This window comes from Gallinula chloropus (assembly GCF_964237585.1).
Source record: "Gallinula chloropus genome assembly, chromosome: 2".
NCBI classification, from domain to species: domain Eukaryota; kingdom Metazoa; phylum Chordata; class Aves; order Gruiformes; family Rallidae; genus Gallinula; species Gallinula chloropus.
The window spans coordinates 163,453,553-163,475,590 of record NC_140086.1 but is presented as its reverse complement, the minus strand read 5'-3'; the positions used below and the strand labels follow the sequence as shown (position 1 = coordinate 163,475,590).

Here is a 22,038-nt window from a genome sequence, read left to right as displayed (position 1 = left end):
AGCCCCTTCCAGGCCCGGAACAGTCAGGACCTGCCAGAGACACACTGAGTGTGCTGAGCTCCCTGCTAGACGGGACTGTGTGTTTGGGAGACGGGGCTGCTCCCCTTGCCTGAGGCCAGGAGCTGGGGGGGCTTTTCCCCCTTGCCTGAGGCTGGGAGCCGGGGGGCTGCTCCCCTTCCAGGCCGACCAGGAACTGGGGTGGCTCTTCCCCCTCACCTGAGGCTGGGAGCCGGGGTGGGGGGGCTGCTCCCCTTCACCTGAGGCTGGGAGCTGGGGGGTCTGCTCCCCTTCGCCTGAGGCAGGGAGGGGCTGTTCCCCCTTGCCTGAGGCTGGCAGCTGGGGGGCTGCTCCCCTTTGCCTGCGACCAGGAACTGGGGGGGCTGCTCCCCTTTGCCTGAGGCTGGCAGCTTGGGGGGGGGTCTGCTCTCCTTTGCCTGAGGCCAGGAACTGGGGGGCTGCTCCCCTTCGCCTGAGTCTGGGAGCTGGGGGGGGGGGGGGGCTGCTCCACTTCGTCTGAGGCAGGGAGGGGGGGGCTGTTCCCCCTTGCCTGAGGCCGGGAGGCTGCTCCCCTTTGCCAGCAACCAGGAACTGGGGGGGGGGGGGGCTGCTCCCCCTCACCTGAGGCCAGGAACTGGGGGGCTGCTCCCCCTCGCCTGAGGCTGGGAGCTTCGGAGGGGGGGGGGCTGCTCCCCCTCGCCTGAGGCCGGCAGCCGGCCAGGCCTGAGGGGCTATCCCGCGTCCCCTCCTTTTCCACAGCACAACCACGGCGGCCCCCGGCCTGCCCCCGCGGCCAGCCCGGGGCCTCAGGCCGGCTGCCGCCTGTCACCGCGTCCCCGGGGACACCGGTCGCTCCTCTCGGGCAGGTCGCGCCTGAGGGGCAGCGACGCGGGGCGGGTCCCTGGGGCTGGGACCTGCCGGGCCCGGCTTCCCCCTTCTCTTCCCCAGCTTCACCCGCCTCGCCTCAGGCCGGGGGAGGCAAGAGTCGCGCCTGAGGCGGGGGGGGGGGGGGCGGCCAGAGAGATGGCGGTGCCCACCGCGGCAGGCAGGGGGACTACATTTCCCGGCATGCAACGCCGGGTCCCTCCTCGGCGTTGCGCGCTGGGAAATGTAGTCGCGGCACCCTATTGGCTCTAGTCTCCAGGAGGCGGTATCGGCCAGCGCGTGAGGGCGGTAACTGGGGGCGGGGGGAGGGGGGCTCCGGCCGGCTTTCTCATTGGCCGGAGCCGCGGCGGTGGGCGGGAATACCCGCTGAAAACCGCCCGCCCCGGCGGAGCGTGGCGCGGGGCCGCGCTGTGATTGGCCGAGAGGCGGTTTGGCGCCAGCTTCGGAGCGGGCGACGGGTAGTGGCTGCGCTCAGAGCGTTGCGGGCGGCGCTGACAGGCGGACGCGGCGCTCGGCCCCGCGCCATGGAGCCCGCACCGGCCGCCTCCTACCGCCGCCGCCTCCTGCTTCTCTCGCCGGCTTCTCCTTCTTCGCCCACCGTGGTCAAGTCGCTCTTTCCCGACGACCTTTCGCCGGTCTCCGACCTTCGCCTCACCATGGAGCAGCTGGGGCGCGGGTCAGTCGGGGCCCTGGGCGGGGGGGTGGGGGGGCTGAGGGGGGCTGGGGCGGGGGGGTGACTCCGCGGGGCGCTGTGCCGGGCCAGGCCCCCCTTTTCCCCCCCCAAAGAACCCAAACCCTGCGGCTCTGGGGGTCTGTTCCTCCTTCTCTTCCCTCCCGGACCCGCAGCGAGGCCTCCGGGGTCTCTCCCCCCTCTCCGCTTCTCCCTGTGGGGAGCTCATCCCCCCCCCCCCTCCTTAAAGACCCCCCTGGCAGGGCAGGGGCCCGTTCTCCTTTTGTCCCGCCCCTCCCGCAGCGAGGCCTGGCGGAACCCAGCTCCTGCTTCCCGGCCTGGCCCTTCTTGCAGCCGCACCACGCTACCCCCCTGGCCCCCCGGTGCGAGGCCTGGAGGGATTCCTCTCCTTTCCCCCCCCCATTTCAGAATCAAGGCTTTGGGGGCCTCGTCTACCCGCGCTCCCCCCCCACCCCCCCAAAAAAGAGCCCTCGTGGATCTCTCTGGCTCTCTCCTTGTTTCCTCCTCCCTGCAGCAGCGAGGCCTTGAAGACCCCATCCCCCATCCTCTCCTTCCAACCCCCCCCAGCTCTGTAAAGCCGAGGCCTTGAGGACCCCTTCTCCTCCCAGAAAGTGAGGCGCCAAGGGGCTGGCTCAAGCCCCCCCTGCTCCTACCATGAGGCCTCGACTTGTTCTTATTGTGCCCCCTTCCCCCCCCCCCCCCCCCCCCCCCAAACCCTTAAACGGCCCCCCTTAAACAGCCCCCCCCCCTTACCCCAAACACTTAAACCCACCCCCTTAAGCATCCCCCCCCCCAGCCTTTCTGAGGCCTCCACCCCCGCAGAGCTCTCCTCCCCCACCCCCTTTATGCCTGGGGAGCTCCAAGGCTGGGCCACCCCCCCAGCCCCTCCCCACCTCCCCCATGTGAGACCCTGGCTCCCGTGCTGTGGGCCATCTTCCCATGGCCACATCCCCCCAGATGCCACCATCTTCCCCCGGGTCTCCTCTGGGCACTCACCTTGCCCCAGCACTGGGTGCTCTCCCCTCTCCCCCAAATGAACGCTGGTCCCTTTGCACCCATCCTTCTCCCCCTTTCACCTCACATTAGCTGCATCAGCACAGCTCCTTGTTCTCCATGCACACCCTCCCCCTGATCCCACACACCCCTCCTCTCTCTGCTGTTCCATGGATGGAACAAGCTGCAGTCTTTGGGCTCTGCTGCTCCCCTCTCCCCACCAGTCAGCTCTGCAATTGCTCAATGCAGTTTTGCCCTTAACTAGTCAAACGCCTTCCCCCTTGTTCTCCTCCAGGAGCCCCTTCCCCCTTGTTCTCCTCCAGGAGCCCCTTCCCCCTTGTTCTCCTCCAGGAGCCCCTTCCCCCTTGTTCTCCTCCAGGAGCCCCTTCCCCTACAGTTTGCCTCTTAAATGGCTCCTGCTTCCCCCTGGCCTACAGGGCTCAGTGACCCTCTTGGTATTTATCCTTTGTTTGCTGGTTTTTATATCCTTCTCACTTCTGCAATCACCTCCTCTCTTTAGGACCTTTCCCTCCTTCAGATTCCTGGAATTCCTACAAATTCTCAGTCCCTTCCCTGTTCCTTAGCCTGCCCTGGGAGCTCACAGCCCCAGCTTGTGCCCTGATGCTTTTACTTCATATCATGAGATGCAGGAATCACAGAATCACAAGTTTGGAAGAGACCTTTGAAGTTCTTTGAAGATCGAGTCCAACCATTCCCATCCTGTGCTAAACCATCTCCCTGAGCACCTCATCTCCCCTCTGTTCAACACCCCCAGGGCTGGGGACTCAGCCCCTCCCTGGGCAGCCTGTGCCACAGCCCCACAACTCTGCCAGGGAAGAACTTTGCCCTCCCAGCTGAGCTGACCCTGCCCTGGGGCAGCTTGAGCCCATTGCCCCTCCTCCCAGCTCCTGGCCCCTGGCTGCAGAGACCATCGCCCACCTCTCTGCACCCTCCTGCCAGGGCAGGGCAGGGCAGGGCAGGGGGGAGAAGGGCTCCCCTCAGCCTCCTCTGCTCCAGGCTCAGCACCCCCAGCTCCCTCAGCCGCTCCTCGCAAGCTTTGCTGTCCACTCTGCCCTTGGCCTGGTTCAACCTCATCCCCTTGGGCTCAGCCCATGGATCCAGCCTGCTCAGGCCCTTCTGAGGAGCCTCCCCACCCTCAGGCAGATCCACACGTCCTCCCAGCTCAGAGTCAGCCCCAGACTGGCTGAGGGAACATCCCATCCCTTCACCCAGGTCACTGATAAAGATGCTGAACAGAGCTGGGCCCAGCACTGAGCCCTGGGGGTGCCACTTGTCACCGGTCCCCAGCTGGATTTTGTTCCAGGAGCCTCACTCAAGCAGCTCTTCCCTTCTCTGAGGTGATGCTGAGTCAGGCTACAGAGTTACCTCTGTATCCAAACTGCCCCCCATGAGCCTACCCTGGGTGATGTGGCTTGGGAGGGGGGGGAATTGGGGCTCTGGGTGCTTTGAGCCCCTTCACCTACAGAGTTATTTGGGCTGGTGGTGATGTGAGCAGAGTAAAACTTGCTTAGTTGATAAGATAAAGTCTGAGCTAATGAATTATTTTTTAAGAAATAAGCTTGAGTGAGGAATTTGGGAACTTTCCTATGGAAAACTAGAATGGAATGAAGTGAGGGCTGCAGTCCTGGGAAGGATAATGTGGTTTGGATCCTGGTGTTTCTAGGGAAGGGTTTGGGAGGTGGTAAAGTCGTTCCAGGCTCCAATACCCCATTGCATGCTTAGATTGGCTTCAGACCTAAAGGTTTGTCACAAGGTCTGTCACTTGGTTGTATGAGGGAGCTTTGTGAAGGCACAAGCTCAAGGCAGGGTCTAAAACACCGATGCAGGTAAAAAACCCAACACCTCAGGGGTATTAAATCGTGGAGAAAAGCTTGGTAGGCTGGTGGGAGGTGAGCAGAGGGGCTCTTGGAACCCCAGCCTGCAACTCTGCTCTCCCCATCTCTCCTGGGGACCCTTTACTTCTAACACTGGCATCCCAAACTCTGAAACTTAAGTCCCTGGAGTTGTTTGGGTGTATTTGGGAGCGTGATGAGCTGGTGGTGGGGTTGTCCTTGTGCTCAATGGGAGCACGTGAGGCTGGGGTCTGCAGGGCTGCTGTGGTTACCTGGGCTGTGTGTGCCTGCCCAGGCACTCCTGGGCTGTGCTTCTCACTCTAAAGAGCACTGAGAACTAATGCCAAACCTCCTCTACAGGCAGCGTGACAGCGTGGAGCAAGAGCTGGGTAGCAAGGGTACTAATGGCTTGCAGAGGACAGTGTCATCTGAATCAACAGACTCAGGTATGGCTTCCTTGATCAGCTAATGAAAAGCTTCCACTGCAAGCAGCTCCAGGGCTTTGGGTACAGAACTAGTGCAATCCCTGCAGCAGCTTCTCATCCTGCAGCTCATGAAAGGAGGGATGCATGTGGACTGTCCCTCAGCAGCTCAGGGGTTGGGTTGGGTTTGTTTTGCTCTGCTTTAAGTGTCTTGGAGCTTTAGGAGTGGAGGAAGGGCTGGTTCTGCCCTGCAGTGGGGCTCTGGCAGGGGTGGCTGGTTCTTCTTCCCTTGGGATGGCTGCTAGGTGTGTTGGCTGACCTGTTGTGCTTCCTGCTCCAGCACAATGTCTGTCACTGCAGCTTTTGGGTTGCCTTGATGTTCTGGTAGTGGCTCAGCCCAGACAGCTGAAGGTGGAGGCTGCTGAAGGCAGCTCAGGATAGGCTTCAGCCATGAGTTGGATTCCCAGTGCCCTCTGGTCTGGGGTGGCTTGCAGATACTGGTGTTTGTAGCTACATGTTGGGGCTGTGGTCTGGAAAATGGGGACATAATGTTTCATTCTCCATTAATAAGGCCTGCTGGGTGTCTGCATTCAGCTCTGATGGGACCAATTCAGGTTCCTGCCCTTCTGGAAGGTGACAGCTCTGGTGAAACAGGGTTGTCACCATGTGGCTTCTCTCTTGAAACCAAACTGTGCTGAGCTGCTCCACTTGAGGAGGGTTTGGCTTGTGGCTTGAGGTTTCACTGTGGCTTTTTCTTAACATGAGATGATGGTTTATCTGAAACCCAGGCAGCTGCCTCTCAGTCCTGATGCTTGCCCAGAAGTATTCTTCTATTTTGCCTCTTTCAGCTGGGATGCTTTATCAGTGCAAATGAAACAACCCATTGCCCCATGACTGGGGGGTTGGGGAAGCTTCCAGTACCCCACTGGTCCAGCCCAGCAATGGGAATCAGTGTCTCCACCTGAATTTATGCACCAGTTTGACTCTGCATGGTACTTCCAACCTTCAGAGGAAGGCTGAAGCTCTTGCAAACAGCAGAGTGGGCTAGAATAACTGAGCTTGCTAACCCCCCCACCCCTTTCTCCTTGTCTTTTTTTCCTTCTCTTTCTCTTTTTCCCCAGTCTCCAGCACAGCCCTTGAGTGCTCCCAAACCACCTCAGGCTTCTGCTGTGCTGAGACCTGCCACATTAGTCAGATTAATCCCTTGTGTGTGTTCAGATCAGTTGCTGAAGTAGCAGCAAGTCTTGTTGCTACACCATGGTGCAGAGTGTTGCCCTGGTAAGCTGTTGGCCTGGTGCTCAGGCTCCTGCATGCAAATGCTCCTTGGGGAATCTGCATTTAATCATATTTGTCTCTACTTCAGTGCTCTGTAGCTGTAGTATTTGGCTTGCTTTGTGCCTGTCACTGTTTCAGTACCCTAGCAGGCATTAAGAAGGGCCTTTTGATGACTTTTTTTAGGTTTTTAATGAGCCCAAAATTTCCTCCTGTGAGGAGCTGTAACGACACCCACAGCTTAAAGAACCCTGAAGGGCTGAGCTGTCCCTGATGAGGTGTGTGAGAGGGCAGGGCAAGAGAGCTCTGTGTTAGGTGGTAGCACTCTGGTGATGCTCTAAGCAGAGCAAGGGGGATTTGTGGCTTTTTAATGACTCTTTTGTTCCCCCCAAGCACAAGCAGTGGGTTATCTACAGCCAGGAGAAACAGAGGGGAGTGCTGGAGCCCTTGTTTACTTCCTCAATGAGTGAGGCTGCAGCTGGGGCTTTCTACATGAGTTTCCTGCCTGAGCTGGGGCCTTACTGAGGAAATCTGTGTCCAGTACTTAGCACTTCCCAGCTCCACAGAACCCACTCTCTCTCCTCTGCAGGTTGTGCTTTGGATTCACCTGGTCCCACAGCCTCAGATGACATGATGGAGGAGACGTACGTATGCTGCCCTGCCCCCTGGCACCTGCCATCCTTAACAAGCGTGGGGCTAACGAGTCTGTGTGCCTGTCTGGGCCCTACCTGACAGCAACCAGCTGCTCCCAACTTCAGATTTGCCCCTCTCAATTAGTTTATATATTTTTACAGAATCACAAGGTTGGGAAAGAACTCTAAGATCATGAAGTCCAACTGTTCCCATCCTGTGCTGCCCCATCTCCCTGAGCACCTCATCTCCCCTCTGTTAAACACCCCCAGGGCTGGGGACTCAGCCCCTCCCTGGGCAGCCTGTGCCACAGCCCCACAGCTCTGCCAGGGAAGAACTTTGCCCTCCCAGCTGAGCTGACCCTGCCCTGGGGCAGCTTGAGCCCATTGCCCCTCCTCCCAGCTCCTGGCCCCTGGCTGCAGAGACCATCGCCCACCTCTCTGCACCCTCCTGCCAGGGCAGGGCAGGGCAGGGCAGGGGGGAGAAGGGCTCCCCTCAGCCTCCTCTGCTCCAGGCTCAGCACCCCCAGCTCCCTCAGCCGCTCCTCGCAAGCTTTGCTGCTCTCCAGCCCCTTCCCCAGCCTGGTTGCCCTTCTCTGGACACGCTCCAGGACCTCCAGCTCCTGCTGGGACTCAGGGGCCCACAACAGGACCCAGCACTCCAGCTGCAGCCTCCCCAGTGCCCAGCCCAGGGGCACAAGCCCTGCCCTGGCCCTGTGGCCATGCTGGCTCTGACACAAGCCAGGATGCCCTTGTTGAATGCTGAAAAGAATTTGGGGAAAGTAGGGTGACAAGTTGCCTCCCTAGTGTTTCAAAAACTGGGATGGGACAAGCTGGCTGTGAATAACTGGGAGAAAGACAAAGCATCATCAAGCAGCATGTTGGTTTCTGCTGCTCCACCACTTAAAGCTGAGGTTGGTTTCTGCTGTTGTATCCTTCGGTGCTGACTGTCAATCTCACTTGCTTTTAGGTTTGAGAAGGCTATTCTTGCATCTAGCAGGCTGAAGTAAGTATAACTCTGGTTTAACTTCCTTCTCAGTGCCTGTTGTGGTGTTTATTGGGGTGGGGAAGTGAGTTTTACTCCTCTTAGTGTCTTCTAATCCAAATTCTTCTGTTGCAGCGTTCGGATGCCTTTGAGAAGAATACATTCCCTGCCAGTAAGTGAGGGTGGTGGTGGCCTTGTGTGAATGCTGAAGGGTTTAGTGTGTTTAGTGGCTTTCCTATAGAATCATAGAATGTTCTGGGTTGGAAGGGACCCCAGGGGTCCCAGAGCTCCAACCCCCTGCCACAGGCAGGGCCACCAACCTCCAGGCCTGGAGCTACACAAGGTTGCCCAGGGCCCCAGCCAACCTGGCCTGGAACACCCCCAGGGACGGGGCACCCACCCCCTCTCTGGGCAGCCCCTTCCAGCACCTCACCACACTCTCTGCACAGAACTTCCCCTCAGTCTCTCCTCTCCCCCTTCCCTCCTCCAGCTTCACTCCAGCCCCTTGTCCTGCCAGTCTCTGCCCTTCCCAAGAGCTGATTCCCCTCCTGTTCCTGGGGTCCCTTCAGGGACGGGGAGGCTGCACTGAGGTCCCCCCACAGCCTTCTCTTCTCCAGGCTGACCCAGCCCAGCTCCCTCAGCCTCTCTCCCTAGGGGAGCTGCTCCAGCCCTCTGAGCATCCCCGGGGCTCCTCTGACCCCTCTCCAACAGCCCCACATCTTCCTTGTGTTGGGCCCCAGCTCTGGACACAGGACTCCAGCTGGGGAGGGCAGAGCAGAGAGGGACAATCCCCTCCCTGTCCCTGCTGCCCCCCCTCTGCTGATGGAGCCCAGGATACCATTGCCCTTCAGCTTTTAGCTGGGTGTGCTCCAGAACTCTTTAGTTTTCTGCCTTGGAGGAGAGCTGCTGTGGTACTTCATGGAAACTGGCAAAACTGCAGCTTGGAAACTCCCATTCTCCTTAAAGCTGATGTGAAGTGTCAGTGATGTGGCTTTGTCACAAGGGCAGTTGAAGTGTTTAGGTACCTGTGTGTAAACAACTCCTGTCTGTAGGTTGCACACACTTGTAGTTGGGGATCTTAGTCTTTACTGACCCTTCCTCTGCCAAAAATGCCCTTGGGCAAAGGTGATGTGAGATACTAACCTGGTGCTCCTCTGTGAATGTTGTAGCAAAACCTCCTAGGATCCAGCCCTGCTCTGAAGAGAAACCTCTCTGACTCTCTGGACAGTGATGCTTTCCAGCTCTTGGAACAAGAAGACAACAAGGAGAATGTAAGTGTTGTGTTCTGCCTGTGATGATAGGGTGTGTGAGATGGTACAGGGGAAGCTGGGTGAGCAGTGGGTGTGACAACCTTGGCCAACCTCTTCTTCTGCTGAGAAGTTGACTGGCAACAGACAAGTCTTGAGCCTGGAGGTGATGCCAGGAGGATAAAAGGTTGGTTATGTAAAATGAATCGCTGCTGTAACATCTTCAGCTTGAAAACATTCCCCTTCTGATAGGTGGAAGAACCTCTTCCTGTTGAGGGTGAGGGAGCCCTGGGACAGGCTGCCCAGGGGGTGTGGAGTCTCCTTCTCTGGAGAGATTCCAGCCCCTGTCCTAGGGACCCTGCTTGGGCAGGGGGTTGGACCCCAGGGGCTCTGGGGGTCCTTCCAACCCTGACAATCCTGTGATTCAGTCTATTCCTGCTGGCAGCAGGGAACTTAAATCCCCAAACTCAAAAGACAAAATGCCCTGAGCACCTCCCTCCCTCTCTGTTTAACTCTGGGAAAATGATCATTTTTCTCTTCTCTCAATTCAGGAATCATTTGAGTTTAAGAAGCCAACCAAGCCAGCTGCTCGTGGCTCTGTGCACACCCGGGACAGAAGAAGTGCTCCTGGACCAAGGCAGAATTCATCTCCAGTCCAGGCAGTGAGTGCTACAGTGTTCTCTGCACCTAATTCACCTCATCATCTGCATACCTCCTGTCTGGGAGGAATGAAAATCACATCGTGGTCCTGAGATGATGCTGTTCATCACTGCTCATGTGCCAGATGAGAAAACTCTCAGCACATTTGGCTCATGAGCTGGTCAGAAATTTGCCATGTGGGTTTTCCTGTGGTCCCTGAAAGGCTTGTCCCTGTGGAGCTGAGGTTGGGCTGCAGTAGGCAGAGGGAGTGTGGGAATTGGTGTGGAATTGAGGGAGCTGGTTTGAGTATCAATAAAGCAGATCTCTATATTGAGGGAGGTGCATTGAATTCTGAACCTCAGCAAGTTTGTGGATGGCATCAAGCTGAGCGGTGTGGTTGACACAAGAGAAGGACAGGAGCCATCCAGAGGGATCTTGACAGGCTGGGAAGGTGGAACTGGGTGAACCTGATGAGGTTCAACACTGAGAAGGGTCAGGTGTTGTGCTTGGGCTGGAGGAATCCCAGACACAGACACAGCCTGGGAGAGGAGCCCCTGGAGAGCAGCCCTGCTGAGAAGGACCTGGGTGTCCTGGGGGATGAGACACTTCACATGAGGCAGCAGAGGCTCCTGCAGCTGGGAAGTGCGATGGGATCCCAGGAACAGGAGGGGAATGAGCTCTTGGGAAGGGCAGAGACTGGCAGGACAAGGGGCTGGAGTGAAGCTGGAGGAGGGAAGGGGGAGAGGAGAGACTGGGGGGAAGTTCTGTGCAGAGAGAGTGGTGAGGGGCTGGAAGGGGCTGCCCAGAGAGGGGGTGGGTGCCCCGTCCCTGGGGGTGTTCCAGGCCAGGTTGGCTGGGGCCCTGGGCACCCTTGTGTAGCTCCAGGCCTGGAGGTTGGTGGCCCTGCCTGTGGCAGGGGGTTGGAGCTCTGGGACCCTTGGGGTCCCTTCCAACCCAGACCAGTCTGGGATTCTATGACCGATCTTATGGGGGGCTCAGTCTTGTCTCTGCTCCTCCAGGCTGGCAGTATTCCTCCTACTCAGTACTTAGCTACTGCAGTGTTTACATTAGCTCTCCTTCCTGTAGACACCACCCACCTCTCTCCTGTGCTGGGTAGCTTTGCCCAGAGGTGGGGCTCATGGCTTAACGAGGCTAACGAAGCCCTCAGCTATTGCAGGGATGAAATGGCAGTGTTGGAACCCAGGCTGGGGCTTGCTCAGGCCACTGAGGTGGCAGAACAACCACAGTACAGCATCATCTCTGTGGTTACAGCATCCTGCAGTATGGAGACAGCATGTGGTTAAAACTAACTCTCTTGTCCCAGTTCCCCACTGGTGAGTCCCCCACGGGAGAGCAGAGGAGCTACAGGCCCCCTTTCCTGCAGCAGTCTGCCCTGGCGTCCTCCGAAAGCGAAGACGACGACGGGTTCCTGGAGCTGCTGGACGAGCAAGACTGGAAGGTAGGAACAAAGGGTAGAGCTGGCTTGGAAGGGTTGGATGTTGACAGCCTGCCACCAGTGTGGTGAGTCAGCCAGCAGAGAGCTGGGGACTAGAGGTGCCTGGAAGATGAGCTGACTTCACCTTGTGTGTCTTCTATGCTTGATCAGCCCTTACTGTGATGCTGGAGGGGCTTGAGGTGGGGTGTGAACCCCAGTTCCTCCAAGCCTTGCTGCTCTTGCTCTGGCAGATGAGAACTGTGTTCCTGGAGAGAAGCAGTTGGTGCTTCTCCCTGGAAGCTTGCTGAAAGAGTGAGGGGTGGTGTTTGGTACTGGGCTCCTCTTCTAGAGCAGCTTCTGACTGGATTCAAGATGAGCAGAGCTTTGGAGGTGTATGAATTGATGGTTAATGAACTGATACAACTGAGGCTCCTCCCCATGTCTCAGCTGGGTTCTGTTACTTCATTGATCCTGGATTAGTAATGGCATGAGGTTCCTGAAGCTGCTCTGCCAGCTGAATGCAGCTGGGCTGCCTGAGCCTGCAGGAGCTGTGGGTACTCACAGCCTCTGCCCAGGGTGGAATCAATGAGAAGGAACTGTTCTTTCCCCTCAGAACGATGAGGAGATGCCCCCTGACATGGCGAGCCTCTGGACCGCGCCGCTGGTCATGAGGAGGACAGACAGCCGGGTGAGTGTCGTGACAGAGCGCGAGAGAGCAGAGTCCCTGTGTCCCAGGACACTCTGGCAGCTGCTGTCACTGCTGGGACCAGCAGTGTCTCTCATCCTGTATCCCTGGTCACCACAAAACAAGATACAGCTCAGCCCCCTTTGGGAAACCCCCTGTTATCTCTGAAGCCTGTTCACCTGGAAGGAACACAGCCCGCTGTGTACGTGGCCATTGACTCTCTTCTCACAGAAGCACTTCAGAAATGCCAGAAGATCCTGACTTCCCTTATCAGACCCTTGTTGACATATCTCAAATACCTTCAGCACAGCCTTACCTGGGTTGCCTGTAGCTCAATCTTGTGGTAGGAGGCTGGGAAGGGAGTTCAGACTCGGAGTCACAGGGTTGGAAAAGACCTTTAAGATCATCAAGTCCAATTGTTCCTGTCCTGAGCTAAACCATGTCCCTGAGTACCTCATCTCCCCTCTGTTAAACACCCCCAGGGCTGGGGACTCAGCCCCTCCCTGGGCAGCCTGTGCCACAGCCCCACAACTCTGCCCCAGCCTGCAGCGCTGCTCGGGGTCGGGGTGTCCCATGGGCAGGACTCTGCCCTTGGCCTGGTTCAACCTCATCCCCTTGGGCTCAGCCCATGGATCCAGCCTGCTCAGGTCCCTCTGAGGAGCCTCCCCACCCTCAGGCAGATCCACACGTCCTCCCAGCTCAGTGTCATCTTAGTGTCACCTCCTGCAGCAAGCTCCTTTAATCTGCTGATAGATCATAGAATCCCAGACTGGTCTGGGCTGGGAGGGACCCCAAGGGTCCCAGAGCTCCAACCCCCTGCCACAGGCAGGGCCACCAACCTCCAGGCCTGGAGCTACACAAGGTTGCCCAGGGCCCCAGCCAACCTGGCCTGGAACACCCCCAGGGACGGGGCACCCACCCCCTCTCTGGGCAGCCCCTTCCAGCCCCTCACCACTCTCTCTGCACAGAGCTTCCCCCTGAACTGGCATAAGGCTGTGCTAGCACAGTGCTTAGGGTGCTCACCCAGTCCAGCCAGTGCTGGGAATGCAGGTCCTGAGTCTAGGTGACCCTGCTGACATCCCACTGTCGATGGCAGAGGTAAAATTTGGGGTGGTCTGAGCTTCTGGTGCTCGTACAGCTTCTCACCTCCACCTCTGACTTGTGTCCTTCCTCGCAGGCCAAACGCTGCCGGCTCCTTGATGCTGCCCCTCTGCCTGGTGGTGTGGGAAGAGCCACCCAGAAGAGGGTGGAGAGATCTCAGGAAGAGAATTCTCCTGGGAAAAGCAGGAAGAGGAAAAGCCTGCCTGGAATTCCTTCTGAGGACTCCACGGTTGGTGGCCCTGGGCTTGGGTTGGGGAGGAGCTGATAAAGGTGTCTGCTCTGTGAAGGCTGATGGGGGCAGGTTCTTCAGGGGAATTGCTGGCCTGGCAAAGCTGCCTCCTCTGCACATTGTGGAGGGGATTTAGGGGAGCTGGGGCTGCCTGGGGGATTTGGGGGAGCTGGGGCTGTAGCTATTTACTCCTGAGCCTGAGTGTTGCTGTAACACAAAGTGGCAGCTGCGTTTCCTGAACTACAAGTCATGGTTTGGGACTTCAGAAGTGGGTTTCCTGCCCCAGTTTGGGGCTTCAGAGCTTACTCTGAGCTTTCTGTCCCATCTTGGGAAATGCTTTTCTCTGCTCTTGGTGCTTGTTATTGATCTCCAACCTCTGTTCCTCCAGAGCCTGAAAGTAGCCAAGAGGCAATCCTCCACTGCTGAGATCGAGAGCATTTTGGACAGCGACCAGACAGATCTCATTGGTGACTTCTCAAAGGTAATTCAAGCACCTTATGAGTGTTCCTGGCCTCTAATCCTGGAAGAGATGCCCCAGAGCAGCCCAACCAACCCCTTCCCTTTAGCAGCTTGTGTTTGCAAGGCTGGTGGTGAAGGGGAGGGTGCTCCTGTGGGTTAGCCCAAAGGGATTCACTTGGGGTTGTCCTAAAGCTCCACAAAATCCCTTCAAGTGTAGGAGCAACCAATAAAACCTGGTCCCTGAACTTCAGCATTGGTAGTTTTAACTCTTGAGCTTTGCTGAGGAGCTTCCTGTCAATGAAACATCAGTTCCAACATGAACTGCAGGACCATGTGCTCTCTGTTTTCCAGGGTTACTTATTCCACACTGTTGATGGGAAACATCAAGACTTGAAATACATCGACTCAGAAATGGTATGTGTTCCAGGGACAGTGGGCAGGATCCCTTACTGGAGGGGGGGGAAACCAACCACAACACACAGCTTGAATGAACTCTCTTTTTCCCCCCAGATTGTGTCTGTGCTGACTGGGAAGTTTGCAAACTTCATTGAGGAATGTGTGATCATTGATTGTAGATACCCCTATGAGTACGAAGGAGGACACATCAAGGTAGGGTGATGCCTGGGAGCCCAGGAACAGGAGGGGAATCAGCTCTTGGGAAGGGCAGAGACTGGCAGGACAAGGGGGCTGGAGTGAAGCTGGAGGAGGGAAGGGGGAGAGGAGAGACTGGGGGGAAGTTCTGTGCAGAGAGAGTGGTGAGGGGCTGGAAGGGGCTGCCCAGAGAGGGGGTGGGTGCCCCGTCCCTGGGGGTGTTCCAGGCCAGGTTGGCTGGGGCCCTGGGCAACCTTGTGTAGCTCCAGGCCTGGAGGTTGGTGGCCCTGCCTGTGGCAGGGGGTTGGAGCTCTGGGACCCTTGGGGTCCCTTCCAACCCCAGCCAGGCCTATGTAGAGTTCTCAAGTTGCCCCAGGGTGAGCTGGGGTTGTGTGGGGCTGTTAATCACCTGTGGGTGTCAGGGGCTGTGTGGTTGTGTGAGAGCTGAGGTGTCCCAGTGCCTGCTGGGCTCTGGGATCCTGTTCCACTCCCTCTCTTGGGCCTTCTGCTCACACTTGGGCCATAAAATGACCTCCCTCTGAGGAGAGAACCTTCCCCTTTCCCCCAGCAGAGGCAAGCAGGGAGATGGTTCCAGAGGCTGTAAGATACTCAGTGTCCAACATCCCTGTTACCTGGGAAGCTGAAATTAGAGCATTAACCTTTGTGTAAGGCACAGGCCTCAAAGAACAAAGAAACAGCTGCACACAATGTAACTGGCCTTGAAGTTTCCTTGCTGAGTGAGCTGGCTGACCCTCCCAGATGTGATGAGATGGGAAGGGTGACAAGCCACAAGCTACAGCTCATGAAATGGTCCCCTTGAGACAGGTCTGGGTCACCTGGGGTCAGCGTTAGACTCCACTTGGTTAGGAGCTGAGGGCTGGAGGGGTGGCTGGAACTCCTCTAGGAAAGCTGAGGAGACAGCTCCAAGGAGCAGGGTGGGTTTGTGGCTGCTCTCCTCAGTCCTGGCTCTGCCTTCCCAGGGTGCTATAAACCTCCACATGGAAGAGGATGTGGAAAACTACCTGCTGAAGAAGCCAATCAAGCCCTCGGAGAACAAACGGGTGATCGTGGTGTTCCACTGCGAGTTCTCCTCAGAGAGGGGCCCTCGAATGTGAGTTGTCCCCCACACCCCCCCCCAGACACCCCCTCCCTGCTGTGCTGTGCCAGCTGTCAGCTGGCTCAGGGTGACAGCCAGTTCCTGTGCTGGCAGTTTGTCACACAGGGATGTGACACAGCCTGGGGGGTGTGTGGCTGCGTTGTGGTTGGGCTGGAACGCTGGGAGATGGGAGGGGAAAACCAGTAGGCCAGGGCTTGGTGACTGGTGCTACTGGGCAGCACCTTCCTGCTGGGCTTGTTTCCATAACCTGAGGAATGGGAATTTCTGAGTGAGCTGTTTTCCTGTCTCATCTGTTGTCTGTGAGGTTTAAAGGGGGAATCTCTGTCCTGCTGCAGGTGCCGGTACGTGAGAGAGCGGGACAGGCTGGGGAACGAGTACCCCAACCTGCACTACCCAGAGCTCTACATCCTGAAGGGGGGTTACAAGGACTTCTTCCTACGATGCCGTGTAAGTAACCCCCCCAAGCCAGTGCTTCCCCACTGGGAAGGAGCACTAGGTGAGCCAGCAGAGGCTCCTGCAGCTGGGAAGGGCGATGGGATCCTGGGCTCCATCAGCAGAGGGGGGGCAGCAGGGACAGGGAGGGGATTGTCCCTCTCTGCTCTGCCCTCCCCAGCTGGAGTCCTGTGGCCAAAGCTGGGGCCCAACACAAGGGAGATGTGGGGCTGTTGGAGAGGGGTCAGAGGAGCCCCGGGGATGCTCAGAGGGCTGGAGCAGCTCCCCTAGGGAGAGAGGCTGAGGGAGCTGGGCTGGGTCAGCCTGGAGAAGAGAAGGCTGTGGGGGGACCTCAGTGCAGCCTCCCCGTCCCTGAAGGGACCCCAGGAACAGTGCCTCAGTGTTTTTGGGGAGATAGGAGACACTTGGTGTTTCTCTGCCCCCCTGGGTGCAGTTTCCCAGCAGGATGCCAGGTCTCCAGCCTTGGGGATGCTGATATTTGTGGCAATCTGTGCTGTCCTGGTTTTTTGGCTCTCCCTGTGATCCCCTGACCCTCCCTGGGTGCCCACTCCGAGGTGGGAGGGCCTCAAGGTGGCAGCATGGAACAGCCAACAGCAGCCTGGACAAGCCTTCCTCAAATCCCTGCTGTTCCCAGGCCGATCCTGCTGGGCTCTGTGTGTGCTGATGTCTGCCAGAGAGCCCGGGCTGAGAGCTCTGTGCACAGGGCTGAGTCCTTCATGTATCAGCCAAGCTGCTGTAACCCCAGTGCTGCTCAGCTGCAGTCCTGAGCAGCTGGTATGGAGCTCCTGCTTGGGATGGGGGGCTCTGGTTTGGCTCCTTCTAGTGGGGAGTGGTCTGAAGGTGAAGCTCAGAGAGATTGTACTGTTCACCCCTCTTCTGGAACAAAATCCAGCTGGAGGTTGGATGTGGCACCCCCAGGGCTCAGTGCTGGGTCCAGCTCTGTTCAGCATCTTTATCAGTGACCTGGGTGAGGGGATGGGATGTTCCCTCAGCCAGTTTGGGGCTGACACTGAGCTGGGAGGACGTGTGGATCTGCCTGAGGGTGGGGAGGCTCCTCAGAGGGACCTGAGCAGGCTGGATCCATGGGCTGAGCCCAAGGGGATGAGGTTGAACCAGGCCAAGGGCAGAGTGGACAGCAGAGCTTGCGAGGAGCGGCTGAGGGAGCTGGGGGTGCTGAGCCTGGAGCAGAGGAGGCTGAGGGGAGCCCTTCTCCCCCCTGCCCTGCCCTGCCCTGCCCTGCCCTGGCAGGAGGGTGCAGAGAGGTGGGCGATGGTCTCTGCAGCCAGGGGCCAGGAGCTGGGAGGAGGGGCAATGGGCTCAAGCTGCCCCAGGGCAGGGTCAGCTCAGCTGGGAGGGCAAAGTTCTTCCCTGGCAGAGTTGTGGGGCTGTGGCACAGGCTGCCCAGGGAGGGGCTGAGTCCCCAGCCCTGGGGGTGTTGAACAGAGGGGAGATGAGGTGCTCAGGGAGATGGTCAGCATGGGTTGCACTTGCTGATCTTAAAGGTCTCTTCCTACCTGGGGTCTGTGCTTGTCTTTCCCCAGAGCTTCTGTGAGCCCCAGGGCTACCGCCCCATGCACCACGAGGACTTCAAGGAAGACTTGAAGAGGTTCCGCACCAAAAGCCGGACCTGGGCCGGGGAGAAGAGCAAGAGGGAACTCTACAGCCGCCTGAAGAAGCTCTGAGGGCCCAGCTGAGCCAGCAAAGACTTCCTGGCACAGGGAGGACACATCCCTGTGGCTTTGTGACCACCAGGCACCAGCGCTCCCCACCTGCTCTTACTGGGAACACCACAAAACCTGAGGGGCCGCGAGCTGGGAGGGAGCGACCCAGATGTTCTCCTGGGACCTGGCTCATCCTTAACCCATCACTAAGCAGCATTTCCTCCTGTTCTCTGACCCCCTCCCCACACCAGCAGGGCTCAGCTGGTAGGTGGTGTGAGCAGGGAGGGGATTTTAGTGCCTGGTTCTTTTTAGTTTGGTGTTTTTTGGGTTTTTTTATGTTTAATTTTATTTAAATACAGTGAAATGAAGCTCACGCCGCCGCGGTCGCCTCGTCTGGGTTGGGCTCAGGTCTTGTTCCTGCTGTTGGGGTGGGTTGGGGGGTTGTTGATTCTTTTGGACTGGTTTTGGTACCTCAGAGTGGTGGGGGAAGAGCAGCAGGGAAGGGTTGGACACGGCTGGAGGTCCCACCTCACCCCCATGTCTGTATCTGGACCGTGGTTTGGGGGGAAACTGCTTGTTTTAGGTAGAGCTTGTGTTCAGCTCGTGTACTTGTAGCCACTGGGTTTGTAGTTCTAGTGGAGTTGGGATGGGAAAGTAGGGAAAAGCTCTGGGAATGGTGAGTGAATCTGATTAGGGAGACTTGGGGATCCCAGGAGTTACCGGGGCAGCGCCGGGACCGGGCTTCTCACCAGCATCTGGGCACTGCCAGTGCCCCCAAGCCTGCATGTTCCTGTTGTGACACATCTGGAGGAGAACCCAGCTGTGAGGAACCACTATGGACCCCGGGAGCAGCTCTGGACCCCGGGAGCAGCTCTGGACCCCGGGAGCAGCTCTGCCACTGCCACGGCTCTGCCTTCAGGCACTTCTCCAGCAGCAGCTCCACCTCCAGCCCTGGGAAGGCACAGGACATGGAGTGAATTCTTGGAGGAGGAAGAGGAACTTCCTGGGCTGGGGCTGTACCCTGTAGCCACGACGTGGGGCTGAACCAGCCACACCAGCTCCTGAAGCTCCCTGTAGCCCAGTGCTGGCAGGGCACAGCCACCCCCCTGCCCCAGCAGTCAGCAGCACCCGTGTCCTCTGTGAGCTGACCTCTTGTACTGTTGGATTTGTCAAAAAATACTGACCTGGAGGTGTTTTCTGTGGACTTCTAACTTGATTTTTTTTTTTTTAAGAAAAGCTTTATTTTATAAAAAACCTGCTGTGAGCCCTCTGGGGAACTGAAAGGACAAGCTGACCTCTGCCCTTCTCATTAAAAAGTTAGCCCAAAGCTGGTTTTGCTGCCTTCCCTCAGGGGACCTGGGGGGGGGGAAGCTCCCCAGGAAGCTTCCCCCACAGCTGGTGGCTGTGTGTGATGTGGGTGACTGTTGTGCCAGGGTGCAGTGATAACTGATGGGGTTGGACCCTGCACAGTGCCCAAGTCCAACCCCATCACCAGCCCGCTGCTCCCTGGGGCAGCTGAGTGTGCTGGGGAAGATCAGTTGGGGACTCGTTGGGGTCAGGGATGCTCTTTTCTGAGCTCACCCAGCCAGAGCGAACCCACCCTGCTGAGCCCTGGCTGCAGGGCCATGGTCAGCCCCTGGTGCTCAGCACCCTGGGGGTGCTGTGGCCCAGCAGCATGGGGGGCTGGGACGTGCTGTGGTGGTCAGACCAAGCCCAAGGGTTGGTCTGACTCATACTGGTGGGGTGCTGGGCACCACCTGTGGCTTTGGGAGGCAGCCTGGGTTACCCAGTGCTGTTTCCTCTCCTGTTCCTTCCTTGCTGCTTCCAGGGTAACTTCAAACGATGGCTCTGGAAAGGAGCAGCTGCTCCCCTCTGCCCTGGTGTCCCAGCCCCCCTGGCAGAGCTGTGGGGGTTTGGGTATGTGGGGCTGGGTGAGCACAGCTCCTGGCTCATGCAGAGCCCCAGGGGCCTTGGCACAGCTGGGGCAGCCCCAGTCTGGTCTCCTTCCAGCCTGGGGGGGTGTTGGGGGGAGAAGCAGCCACACTTCAAAGCACTGTGTGTCTGCCTGAGCTGTGCTGGGCTGGAGCTGGAGATCCCTGGGTGTGCTGGGTGCTTTCCCAGTGGGATACCTGAGGGCATGGGAGGTCCTGGAGTGTGTCCAGAGAAGGGCAACCAGGCTGGGGAAGGGGCTGGAGAGCAGCAAAGCTTGCGAGGAGCGGCTGAGGGAGCTGGGGGTGCTGAGCCTGGAGCAGAGGAGGCTGAGGGGAGCCCTTCTCCCCCCTGCCCTGCCCTGCCCTGCCCTGGCAGGAGGGTGCAGAGAGGTGGGCGATGGTCTCTGCAGCCAGGGGCCAGGAGCTGGGAGGAGGGGCAATGGGCTCAAGCTGCCCCAGGGCAGGGTCAGCTCAGCTGGGAGGGCAAAGTTCTTCCCTGGCAGAGCTGTGGGGCTGTGGCACAGGCTGCCCAGGGAGGGGCTGAGTCCCCAGCCCTGGGGGTGTTGAACAGAGGGGAGATGAGGTGCTCAGGGAGCTGGGGCAGCTCAGGATGGGAATGGTTGGATTGGATGGGCTCAAAGGGCTTTTCCAGGCTGCTGATGCTGTGTTAGGGCCGGGAGCAGCGTGGGGACAGGCAGCAGGTGCCTGACAATGGGCTCAGCATTAAAAGCTGCCCTCAGAACACAGCAAAGCGACTCCCCATCCCCCCCAGGCTCCAGCAGAGACCTGGTGAGTCCGTTTTCTCCCTTCCCTCCATCTGTCATCCTTCAAACCGGAGCAGGAAGCAGCTGATGGCTTCAGCAGCTTCTGCCCTGAGCTCCAGCATGTCCCAGAGCTGGGGCTGTGCTCTGGTGTTGCTCTGACCCCGCAGGATTCTGGCACCATCTCCTCCTCTCAGCGTTTGGGGCTGATGGAAAGGCAGCTGCACAGGGCTGGGGGGTGCTGGCTGTTCCCCTCCCACACCCACCCAGTGCTGCCCCTGGAAATCCCTGTCCTGAAACCCCTCCTGCTGCTTCTCCAGCAGCTCTTCACCGTCCTGCTGCTGCCTTTGCCCAGGAGAGCAGCAGGGTGGCTCCTCCCTGTGCCCTCAGAGCCTGTTCCTGCCTCCCTGCTCCCCTGAATTCTGCCCTCCAGCTCTGGCCCAGCTTGAATCACCCCAGCAGGAGCAGAGTGTGTTGGCTCAGCTGGGTACCAGACAGGACCCAGGGGGATGTTCTGGCTCTGGCTTTGCAGCAGAGGGGTCCTGATCCCTAAAGCTTGTTAACAAGCCAAACCTGCTCCCAGTGACCTGGCAGTGGTGACACTGGGTGTGTGTCAGGGGGGCACTGGGAGCTGTGCCATCTCCCCAGAGCTGGGGGGTTGGCAGGGAGAAGCCACAGCCTCCTGTTCCCAGCTGCTCACAGCTCACCCCAGTGCCCGTGGGACCATCAGAGCCGCTCCCAAGCTGGGTCATGTCACGAACGGCGACGTGGAACCTCTGCACCTCTTCCCTCAGCCTGCGGCTTGTTCCTTGGGGTGGGGTTGCACCCCAAACTCACCTCAGGCAAGAGCTGATGGGGTATTTGGGAAGGAATAACCCCTTGTACCAGCACAGGCTGGGGGGAGCTGCTGGAGAGGAGCTCTGGGGAGAAGGACCTGGGGGTGCTGGTGGGTGACAGGGTGGCCATGAGCCAGCAGTGTGTCCTGGGGCTGAGAGAGACAATGGGATCCTGGGGGCATCAGGAGGAGTGTGGGCAGCAGGTGACAGGAGGGGATCCTCCCCCTCTGCTCTGCCCTGCTCAGGCCCCACCTGGAGTGTTGTGTCCAGGTCTGGGCTCCCTGGGATCAACCAGCCAGGGATCTCCTGGAGAGAGTCCAGAGGAGGGACAGAGATGCTGAAGGGCCTGGAGCATCTCCCCTGGGAGGAAAGGCTGAGGGAGCTGGGGCTGTTCAGCCTGGAGAGAAGAGCCTGAGAGGGGATCTGATCAGTGGTTCTCAAGAGCTGAAGGGTGGGAGCCAGGGGGCCATGGGCAGCCTCTGCTCAGTGTCTGTGGGGACAGGACAAGGGGCGATGGGCTCAAGTTGGAGCCCAGGGAGTTCCCCCCAATGTGGGGAAGAACTTCTTGGTGGTGAGGGTGAGGGAGCCCTGGGACAGGCTGCCCAGGGGGTGTGGAGTCTCCTTCTCTGGAGAGATTCAAGACCCATCTGGACACCGACCTGTGCAATATAAGCTGGGGAGCTGCTTTGGCAGGGGGTTGGACCTGATGATCTCTCGAGGTTCCTTCCAACCCCTGTGATTTCATCCCCCCCCCCATGCTGTGGGGTGTGGAGCCGCGAAGGGACCGCTCAGCATCACCCCAGCCGGGCAGCCGAGGCCGCAGCTCGGAAGGGTGCAGCCAGAGAGGGCTGTTTTGTCTTACACCATGGCAGCTGTTTGCAAAACAACCGCGTGTCCGTGTGTCCGTGGCCTAGGAGACCGGCTCTGGCCCGGATGGCTGGCAGTGGGAAGAAAGGCCTTCGATCCCAGGAGACAAAGGCCTGATTGTTACGGCCCCGGCGTGGGATGGGGGCCCAGGAGATGAGTGGCCGTCGCGCACGGAGGCTGCCGAGTCCTGGGGGGCTCTGGTGCTCGTCTCAGGCTGCTCAACAGCAGCTGGAGCTGGTGGAAAACAATTCCCAATGGCCCTCTTGACACTGGGAAGCCCTTGGCAGCCGGGAGCGGGG

The 22,038-nt window shown here is 58.7% G+C and overlaps 1 protein-coding gene across 1 annotated transcript; it reads left to right on the top strand.

Moving 5' to 3' along the window:
• Positions 1 to 1,406: 1,406 nt before the first annotated feature.
• Positions 1,407 to 17,365, top strand: CDC25A (cell division cycle 25A; the record flags this gene model as incomplete). The annotated part of the gene is made up of 16 exons (XM_084260715.1): positions 1,407 to 1,562; positions 4,784 to 4,865; positions 6,703 to 6,757; positions 7,713 to 7,748; positions 7,863 to 7,899; positions 8,897 to 8,998; positions 9,526 to 9,636; positions 10,938 to 11,072; positions 11,662 to 11,736; positions 12,911 to 13,063; positions 13,452 to 13,544; positions 13,874 to 13,936; positions 14,033 to 14,131; positions 15,094 to 15,224; positions 15,566 to 15,677; positions 17,225 to 17,365. 16 exons carry the CDS (start codon positions 1,407 to 1,409, stop codon positions 17,363 to 17,365), a joined length of 1,581 nt encoding a protein of 526 aa, XP_084116841.1.
• Between the last annotated feature and the right edge of the window lie 4,673 nt (positions 17,366 to 22,038).